Source organism: Setaria italica, chromosome II, assembly GCF_000263155.2.
Source record: "Setaria italica strain Yugu1 chromosome II, Setaria_italica_v2.0, whole genome shotgun sequence".
Classification (NCBI taxonomy): domain Eukaryota; kingdom Viridiplantae; phylum Streptophyta; class Magnoliopsida; order Poales; family Poaceae; genus Setaria; species Setaria italica.
The window spans coordinates 40,263,922-40,274,445 of NC_028451.1; the positions used below are offsets into that span (position 1 = coordinate 40,263,922).

Consider the following 10,524-nt stretch of genomic DNA (forward strand, 5'->3'; position numbering starts at 1 on the left):
CGTAAGAAAAAAAAGGTGGTGGGTGAACAGAGGAAAATCAGGGGACCGATGCTAGCTTATGCTCTATGGCAACGCCATTTGTAGTTTTGTACTGCACGAAGGATGAAGCAACGAAAATGGGATCCAACTTAACCCTATTTATTTTTACCTTATTTATTTTTAGCTCAAAATCATATATTATTATGGTCCGGCCTTTATTAAACCCGATACTTAAATTTGTTAGGCTAAATTAGAGGATCCTTTACCATCCCTAACCCCCCTAACCCCTAAGTACACCACACGTGGATACGCTACACCCCTCATCAAGCTTTAAAAAGTGGAACTCCTCTTAACATTTAGTCAAGCCTACAAACTGTAAGTAACCCTCTCGAAATGAGTGCAACAAACTCATCTGACCATATTCTGAAGCTATTACTGAACTACAACCAAAATAACACCAATGTCAAAGATGAAAATGAGAAAGGGCGACGAAACAAAGGCGTGGAACACTAAACAAAACTGCCGCATCAACATCCTCGTCTCCTCCCAGAGTCGGATCGACCTGGATGTCTCTTGTGATGCCCAGAACTCCGAACCACCTGGCAATAAAAGAAAAAACACAAAATTAAAAAAGAAAACAGGCGAAATGCATGTAGATCACTAGATCTTTGTGTGAACAAACCTCTTTTATGGAGTTCAGTATATCCACAATCTCTGCAAAGGTTGGCCTTAGAGCCGGATCTTTCTGCCAGCAACGCTGAATCAGATCAGCAAGCACGGGATGAGTATCAGCAGCAATCGTGGGCCTCAGATCCTGCAGGCAGAGATATTAGGCTTAACATAGTAGTATTCGGAACAGAATTCTGCAGAAATTTCACAAGGAGCAGTTCAAATCCAGGAAGCACCGGAAAATAGTCCAGCACCCCAAACGAACCAAACAATTCAACATCTGCCTTTTTGTAGTTTCTCCTTTCAGCAAATTGCGTGTGTATTATGATTACGCCAAAGATGTGCTGTTGTTCTTATTTTCTGACAAACTACAGTAACTGATGTGTTAGGATACCTTTTGAACAACGGCAACTGCAGCCTGAAGAGGTGTCATGTCTTCGTATGGAAGCTGAAAAGGAAAAAGGCAACTTCACAATCAGCAAAATCACAATTCTGCACTACCATTATGCCTGAAAACAAAAGGCTGGCGAGAGTAAAGAACCTTTCCGGTTAGTAGCTCCCAAAGAACTATCCCGAAACTGAAAACATCTGCACTATGATCATACGGCAAGTGCTCAATGACCTGCAAATATTTTCTAGTAAAAAAGATGCTACAAGCTAGTCTTAACTCTTTAAGTGGCACACAGCTCAAGCACATAGTGAAGATGGCACGTTCATATGACACCTCCAAAGGAACTCATTAACCCCAATACGCCAATAATTATCTGTTATGTCTTGCTGAAGGCAATCTAAACATAGAAATGTTGATAAGAATTTGCTGGATTACATTCAGTTTTGCATGCCACTATTTTACTCTAGCAGAGATCAGCGGTTTAATCCCACAAAAGGATTTTGGATTTCCTTTTTCATAGGTACTTTCTGATAATTATGAGGATTTGCTTTAATAATATCTTAATTGGTATAATACAGAGAGTGATACCTACTGCAGACAAAATAAGCGAATTATATTCACAAGCTACAACTGGTGGCTTGGTGAAGCAGCATTCATGTAGATCAAGCAGAATAACAAGAATGAATTATGTCACAATAGCTCAGGTATTGCAAGCTGCTCAAAGAAACTTTAATTTGATTTCTTGATAAATGACATTGGGATCTAAGGTTTTAAGTCCAACACTAAAAGGCCCCACAAATTTGCTGCTTCAAGCAGAACTGTCAGCGGATAATCAAGGGAGTGTAAGTTCTTGCATTTTGGCATTCTCACTGCAGTCTGCACAGCTAGTATGTAAACACTTGATACAAAACCACATTTAAGACTGAAAACGAATTTCATAAAAGATTAGTTTAATGCTAAGAGCTTGTAAATGTTTAGTTACAGGCAGTTTGGCAAAATCAACCTCAGGGGCCATCCATCTGTAGGTTCCTGTTTCTGCAGTCATAACTCCTGACTGGTCTTTAACCCTTGCAACCCCAAAGTCTGCAACCTTGACAACCTGCGAGATAAATGTTGTATGTAATAAAAATGCAAGTAAAAGGAAACACCGATTACATCATAGAAGTGGCACAGTAATTCGAGGTAACACATGTTTATATATTTTGGAACATATGTAGTGCCAAGGGTGAGCAAACATAACCAGGTCAACATGATCATGATGCATTCTCAAAAGCAAATGCCATGAATCATAGATAGAATGGGTCCATTGATCTGTTTCAGGGTAGGCAACCTGGTTCAATCTTTACTTATGGGTTATGGGTGTCAGCTTTGGCCAAGCATCACACTATTGTATTTAATCATATAGTGAAGCATTTGTGGTATAAGTTGGCCGACTGGTGTGCAGAAAATGGGATAGCTGAGGCAGATGGTTTCTTGATTTGTGTTATCATACGTAATTACAGCCATGGAGCTTGATCACGTTTTATTCAATTTCACAGAAGTGAAGTGCAGAAGTATCTTCATATTGTCAGAATATCAGGATCAAAATAACCTTTTCTCACAAAGCTAAGATTCCACTATGCTGAGAAGTGAAAATTGTAGTAGACTTTTATTTTCCTAACATAGATGCTGTAACAAAGGTCAATAATATGAGAAGCAGTCAAGCACCTGATCATCCATAAGAAGATTTGCAGTCTTCAAGTCCCTGTGAACAATATTAATCTGATGCAAGTAATTCATTCCCTTGGAAATGTCAGATGCAATTCTTATCACATCTGGGAGCTGAAATTTTCCTCGTCTATTGTAAAGGAAGTCGAAAATACTCCCTCCATGCATGAATTCTGGCAACAACGAAAAGAAAAGAAATAAATAGAGTAGAGACGCAAGGGAATCTAAGCAGCTGCACTGTAAAATAGGAGGTATTATTTCGTGTGAAGTCTGTATACCTGTAACTATACATGAAATAGGAGGTCTCGTGCATGCACCAATAAATTGTACAACATTCTTGTGACGAACCTTTCTGTGGATGAGAATGACATATCGATGAGAATAACTGCATGCCAAATTAATTTTGAAATAACAGAAAAAAAAACAAGGGAGATGGAGCGTGATTATGTCAAGAGATCATCAAGACTGAAAAAAAACAGGCTAATGATCTTCTATGTTTTTATACACTACATTATTAAGCTTTATTTGAGAAGATGATGTGAAACAAAGTATAGGTTACTTCTTAAACCCATGGTCAGTAAACCCAAATTGCAGATATATGAAAATGTTTTTTTTCTAAATTAGCATCGCATTACTTCTTACATGCAAAGTCATTATGGTGAATTCAGTTCGCCTGAGCAGTCATAAATAAAATAATGGAACATCATTCTAAAATGTTGTATTTTTAGAGATTGGAGTTGCACCACTTTCTCAGTCCAAGAATATGTAAAGCTCATCACTCACTTCATTATATATACTTCCTGTGCAAACTCACGCAGCATATCAACGCTAACCCTCTCAGGCTTGAGTACTTTGATAGCTACATCTTGACTACAGTACGTCCCATGGTATCTGATGGCACACCAAGTAAGTCAGTTACATATAAATAAGAGTTACTACAATTTACTTCTTGAACATACAGATCACCAAATGATCCAGACGCTAATTTTCGTTCGAATTTGAGAAGCCTGGGATCAACTTCCCAAACATCAGCTGCATCAGCTGGTATCTGGACAAAGTCGGATGAAGGAGAAACCTCCATTGGCCGGTGATCCATCCTAGCAGCCATTGACTGGACCAATGGCCATGCTCTGTACTGCATTATAGTATTTAAAAAGAAACACAAAGAAGGTGACCATAGTGCACAAGAAGTCTATGGATGATAAATTGCATGAGCTCCAAGTCCAGCAGTGCTGGTGGTCTTATTCAAGCTGCTCCTCACAGTTAAATGGCACTAAAGTTTACCAGTTTCTTTTTAAATCTGATAGACAAACAAATCTTACTGTTCAGAAACAACAAAATCCAGTGGAACCACTACTTTTCAGACAATATAGTATTAAATAGTAAGAGAAAACTAACAAATTCTAAACCTACAGTTATATCAACAATTCTCTCATTTTGTAGTATAAAGAAGCAACTAACATGAGACTCGTCATATGAGATAGATAGAAATCTGAAGTCAATCATATTCCAGTTAGAGCATTGGTCTGTCATCTTACCTTTATTTTATCAATGCCTTTCCTCAATGCACTTCGGAGAATGTCAACCTGCATTTGTTGGATAAGAGGATGAAACAGAAGGCTAAAAAACATTAAGAGGTCAAACATATACGCATTTTCAAATGCCAAGTGGTCACTATAAGTTTGCTATAACTCTGCAAATTCCTTAGTTTCTAACATGTCACAACCAACATACTATTTTCCACCATAGGTCTACCATCCATATTGGTAGCCATAGCCATTGGTGTGTGAGACCTGAGATCCAGTGATTTCTGGCAGTTACCGGCAGATATGAAAACGAACTGTCCAAAAATCATGTGTGTTTTCAAATCACATTTCTGGAAATGGTTACCAGCCTTAAATGTATAATCCATTGACGTGGCCTCAGATGCTATTGTAGGTTTGAGTATTGAGCAAAAGGTTACACCTACATGATAGGTTCTGTACTACAGGCTGGAATTCGGAGATTACGTCATCAAGAAGAGTGTTTGGCAGAAGGGTGGTGCAAAGATGATTATGGTTTTCCAGAGTTAGTTTTGGTTTGACATTAAACCAGGAAACCTACCACCGTCCATTTTCTTTTATATTGTGTGAGGAATAACAAAATAACAAATCAGTGCCAGCACCCCAAGATATGCCCCTTTGCAGATCCTGAGCCCATGCACAAGTGCGCAGGAAAACGGCCATAACTGCCCCCAACACAATAACAAGATGCATGGTTCAGCTACAAAATCTGTTTTATTTACCCCTTCATGCCAGCACTCCTGCATTGTTGTTGTTAAAAAGAGAAAAGAAAGCCAATGAAGATGACACTCGTAACATGAGACAAGATCGCATTTAAAAACCATGACAAATTATGACAGGAAAATGGAAATGTTGATTTGTCAAAATAAACTAAAGGGCCTAAAAGCATAAAATTTAACCGAATAGCTTCCATTGTGCCTCTAGGCATGCTGTCACACATAAACTATGACAAGAACCTGGTGGTGGCACATTTTGAGAGAAAAAAACAGAGGACATTAGAACAAGGCAAGAAAAGATACTTTAGACGAGTTTGAACTATTATCACTTCAAACTTGGAATCTTAGCTCAATTAGCAGATAAGGTGAACTTTTACACTTTTTATGTCACTGCTCGATCGTGTTGTCATCACATTTATGAGGTGTTGAGAAGCCCTCGTCAAACTATAGTATTGTATTTTTTTTAATTTGGAAATTTGGTGAAATAGTAGGTTCACCAACAATATGCTATCTGACTCTGAGCCCAATTGTACTCTGGAATATACGATACCAAAAGTTTCTATCATTGTATAAAGAACAAATTCAGACCCTACAATTCATTGGACAATACATCTATGCAAAATCAGTACACTGGTTTCATTGGACAATACATCTATGCAAAATCAGTACACTGGTTGTATGTATTGCAGTTTCAGCTTGTATGACCTTGCCTTAAATGATAGCTTTACAGTAAGTATACATGGCTCTGTCAAACAATGATTGTTCAGTTGTTTTTCCACAGAAAAGTAGAATTACCTCGTACTCCCAACCATTGACAACAAATATGTCCAAGGAATAGCCATCACTTGTCGAATATGCATGCGCTTCTTGGATATTAAGACCAAGCTCCCCAAGAAGCAAGGTTAACTGGATAAAACAAAAGATGCACATGTTTAATAGCTATCCCAAAACCAAAAAAGCAACCAAGAGTACAGCAAAGTGCAATCATGAAGAATTATAAAACAGAACCAACTGATCAAGTATATAACTTTAGTGTATAAACAGTTTTTTATGGAAAGAGTTGGGTAGCATCCTGCTGGAACTATACTGTTGGTGATAACATAAAGTACAAGCTCCGAAGTAGTAAAATATCCACAGCATCCAAAGAATAAGGCACAGATACAAGACAAAACAAGATTTGAAACAATTTTATGCTACATCAAAGGACAATTGAAGGAAAAAAGAAATGAAATTGGGTGAAGATGCAAAGCATAATTATGCAGAAAAGAGCAGGAATCACAAGAAAACCATCATATCAACAGCCCACAGGCTGGCTGTAGCTTACATATGCAGTATATCTCACTACTAAGCACAATAACTAAAACATCGCTCGTGTGGCTCCATGCTGATTGAGGTTTCCACAATTCTGAGGCCATAATATAACTTATATCAAGTTGCCACAAAGAGGATGCAGTCACATTAAAATGCTACTACCATGCAAGTAATAGTGCCCAGTTCAGACAAGAAGTTGATTGTTTACCTGACTAAGAAGCTTTGGCTTATCGTCACATGCAAATATAATTTCATATAAAGGCCTGTAATGGTATTACGTATCAGAAAATATTGGCCCTTAACTTGTCATTACCAAAACATACTCAAACCTACAGAAGCCCCATAAAGAATGAGAGAAATGCAAGTGAAACACACAACTAAAAAGATTGTAGAAATGTTAAAAAATAACTAATTAAACTACACTATAAGATGCATTAAAAAACCATCCCAAGGACACGACTAACAAAGTTACAAGTGGACTGCATAATATGAAACAAGACTAGACCAAATCACCTTTGATCTCTTGATGTAAATGCTGAGGATTGGGGATCTTGTTCTTCTTGCTTAAAGGAAGTTGAGGACTCAAATCCGGTGCTGTCCTCCGGAGTAACAACCTAAAACTAAATCATTGTCAACATAAAGGTGCACTTCACTTAGTTGGGTTAATAGCATGCTAATGAAACATACTATAATATATGTGCTAAAAAAGTCACAGTATCAGTATCTATACTATGAAGGGTCTAGTTTGTCAGATATCAAGGATTGCAAGTTTGCAAACATCCAGCTTAAATATTCATTGACTCAAATTTAAAGTTACTTCCCACTGTAAGAAATGCAATTTCCATTAAACACAGCAAAAGCTAAATAAATCCCTGATCAATTCTTATATAAAACGTTATCGATACCCACTACGCACAATTCCAAACTATAGTCCTACAGTACTATGGCAACATATACTCCACGGACACAGCGACTGGTACAGTAAGAATAATGTAAAAGAAGAGTCTACAGTTTTGTATGTTATCTCCCTCTGTTTCGTGATAAAAGCACACAAGAAAATGTAGCAAACCATGAATTTGTGGTGTACTTTAAGAGCGCTGAAATCAGAGAAACAAATGCCAAAAGGTAATATACAAAAAGAAATATATGAGATATGCTTTGAATAAACGCATACTGAACTTTTATTCTAAAACTGATTGGGGCATCCAACCCTTCATGCATATTCATACAAGACAAGATAAGCTTAAAAGTAACTGCGCAAACTTTTACGCAAAAGCAGTTATTCCACATAAAATGAAAAGACCTAGCTGTCACCAAGATTAAAGCAAAAGCCTGAGAATGTACCCATGCAATGGAATAAAGTAGAAAGCAGTCTCTATGCAGTTCGTTTTAACAATGGCACGATGTCACATAAACAGAGTTTTTCAGAAAAATAGAAGGAAAGCTGATTCTTGTAATTGTGCTTAAACTAGATAGGAGCTGGTTTAAGACTCTTTTAAGGAAGAGCTTATGGTTATCTCATTAAACAGATAGGGACAATAACGGCTGCTAATTATTGATGCCTAGTCAGAATGAATAAATGAAGTAGATATGTGCTGTATGAGATAATCACCTGTGAAGGACGAACATCAAAGACCAGCCCATTCATGGGTTCACGGGCTTGCTCAAGCAATTTGTTGTGCAGTAAGACATCTTCAACTCGTTCTACATTGACATCCAAAGCATATCTGTCCAATCCATATAGTCAAGCAAGCCCAATATACGATTTCAGTGGCATGCAATTATTTAAAAAAGTGCTAGTTCTCTCTACAGCGAGCTACAATAAGCCACGCACATATAACAACGTTGCAGTACCCTTCTGAACAACCTTGCTGTTTCGATGTTGTGAGAAATACTCTAATAAACAGGCCGAGCCATTCTAAAGAAGCAAACCGCATCGTGACAAGTAAAGAAGAAAACAAGATGCATAGTGTCACCAATATGAAATGGTGATGATCACGAGGAATGCCCAAACAATGACCGTTTGATGTGTACACACACAGCCCAAGCTTGAGAAAAAGTACACCAATTGCTCACAATTTTCATTTAGATGAGAAGGAGAAATCTCTACATGAGTAGATTTACGAGTGTCAATTAATGCAATAAACGGTATAAACTTCTGAAAAACTTTAAAGAGGGATAAAACATCCATTTCTAAACAGTGTGCCGACCATCCAACCAGACTGGTTCAGGCTCGGGTTATAAAACTAGTCTTCACTAGATTAAAGAGAAAAGGGAAAAGAAACAGCAACTTGTACTATGAGGAGCTGTACTGCATGTACTGTCTGCAAGACGAGTTAGGTTGAGTTAATCTAGATCCTGCAACGGGAAGCATGTACTGTCTGCAAGACGAGTTAGGTTGTGTTAATCTAGATCCTGCAACGGGAAGCATTAAGCTCGTAAGCTTGCGCGTTAATCAATCCAATTAGCATGTACTAATTACCAAGAAAGAGAAATCGGCTAGCTTTATCTTTGCATCCTGATCCGTGTGTATTTACGTAGCATCACGAAAGTTGACATGGCCCATGGTGGACCATACGACAAGCTCCACGGCGAATAAATCTTATCAGCGACAAAAGGGCGATAGCCATAGCTTTAGCTACAGCGGCGACGAGCAGCTGCGGCGCGGATCAGCTCCCTGTGCGATCCACTGGGCCCAAGCCGCAACAGCCGAAACGAAGAAAAATCGAGCGAGGACAAGACAGATGAACTCTTGATGCGATCCAACAGTAGAGCATCCTACGCATCAAGCGCGACGCAGCAAAATTTCGCAGAGAAGTGCTAGCAAACTAGCGACCACAGCCTAGTACATGCAGGAGAGAGAGAGAGAGAGAGAGAGAGAGAGAGAGAGAGAGAGACGGGCGGACCTGGCTGGTAGGCCTTGGAAATGGGCCCAGAGCTCGTCCTCCAACCCCGGGCGCCCGCCGCCGTACCCGCCAGAGCGGATGCGGCGGAGTACCTCGGCGTAGGCTTCAGCCTTCCGCCGCCTCCCAGCCGCGCCGCCGCCGCCGCCGCCAGCGGAGGAAGGTGGCGGCGGAGGCGAGGCGCCGCGGCTGCCGCAGGACTCGGCGGCCATGGGGCGGGCGGCTAGGGTTCGCGGCGTGGAGCCGGGGCGGCGTGGCGTGGTGGTGCTCCCATGGGCGGCGTCGCCGTCGTGGGTTGCGGCGCTTTATACGAGGAGAGAGAAGGAGGATGAGGGAAGGTGGTGCTGAGTCATGCGACGGGGAGACGGGAAGCTGCTCGCCTGGGCGGCTGGGCCAGGGATTCGAGGCGCCCGGCTTCACACTTCAGCCCCTCTCTTTCTCCGAATTCTATTTTGGCGCATACGGATATGGGATCGGATGTGTAATATTTCCTTCATTTTTTTTCTTTTTTCACGAATGTCTATGAGCACACCCTCTCAACCCAAGCATGCTAAAAAGTAAACTAAGTTATTGTAACTCTTCTTTTTCTGACTAAAAGGGCAATATAAGTGTCCAAATAATGTACCATTGCTTTGTAACTACGCCTTCAATACAGCGCACATTTTATCCACTGAATGTGTGTCATGATCGAAATTGGGGTGTGGCAGGTCGTAAGAAAAACCAAAGTCCAAGGAGTTCTCTTCTCACCTCTTGCCTCTTCCAAGCACTTCTTTTGTGTTTAAAGCACTAAGCTATAAAAAAAATAAAGAGAAATGCTAGGTTTATTTTACCTTTGACTTGTTATGGTTAGCATTGCTTCTTCAAGCGAAGCGTGGAACAAATAAATGGCTGCATGCGTGGCCTGGTTTGCTTCGGGTGTGTTAGCCTTATTACCTAGACCCATTCAGGAACTTAATTGGGTTGGGTTGTGGACGGGCTTCAAGCCATGAGCAGACCAAACCTATATGCTCGAGTCTAAAATAGTGAAAGATAAACTTGTACAAGTTAGCAAAACCACTTGCCAAACTGAGCAAATTTTCTACCAGCACCATCAGCTGGTGGAAATCCGGAGTTGGGTTAGAGTTATCTTCGTATCTTTATGTTATTGTTGAGAGAGTCATTTGATTTATGTAATATATATCAAACTCTATGTAAATCATATATGCTTTCTTTCAGAAAAATGACCAGTGTGCCTCTCTCTTATACCTACTGAAACTTTGAGCTTGTCTTTGAAGACATCTTTTTAA

General features: G+C 39.8%; 1 protein-coding gene across 1 annotated transcript; it reads right to left on the minus strand.

The window, feature by feature from the left end:
• Nucleotides 1–286: 286 nt before the first annotated feature.
• LOC101753744 (serine/threonine-protein kinase STY17) lies at nucleotides 287–9,707 on the minus strand. Its single transcript, XM_004957619.3, has 15 exons — nucleotides 9,242–9,707; nucleotides 7,948–8,062; nucleotides 6,849–6,949; nucleotides 6,544–6,598; nucleotides 5,820–5,930; nucleotides 4,285–4,332; nucleotides 3,706–3,881; nucleotides 3,530–3,637; nucleotides 3,025–3,098; nucleotides 2,747–2,919; nucleotides 2,043–2,138; nucleotides 1,190–1,270; nucleotides 1,043–1,096; nucleotides 662–793; nucleotides 287–578 (listed from the first exon to the last, which is right to left on the minus strand). The coding sequence occupies exons 1-15, from the start codon at nucleotides 9,448–9,450 to the stop codon at nucleotides 507–509; spliced, it is 1,605 nt and encodes a 534-aa protein (XP_004957676.1). The 5' UTR covers nucleotides 9,451–9,707; the 3' UTR covers nucleotides 287–506.
• Nucleotides 9,708–10,524: the final 817 nt, after the last annotated feature.

Coding starts and splice junctions, on each gene's coding strand:
- LOC101753744 (XM_004957619.3), bottom strand. CDS start 9,450: ATGGCCGCCGAGTCCTGCGGCAGCCGCGGCGCCTCGCCTCCGCCGCCA. Junction 6,599..6,848: donor TTTACATCAAGAGATCAAAG/GTGATTTGGTCT, acceptor ATACCATTACAG/GCCTTTATATGAAATTATAT. Junction 4,333..5,819: donor TCAATGGTTGGGAGTACGAG/GTAATTCTACTT, acceptor CAACAAATGCAG/GTTGACATTCTCCGAAGTGC.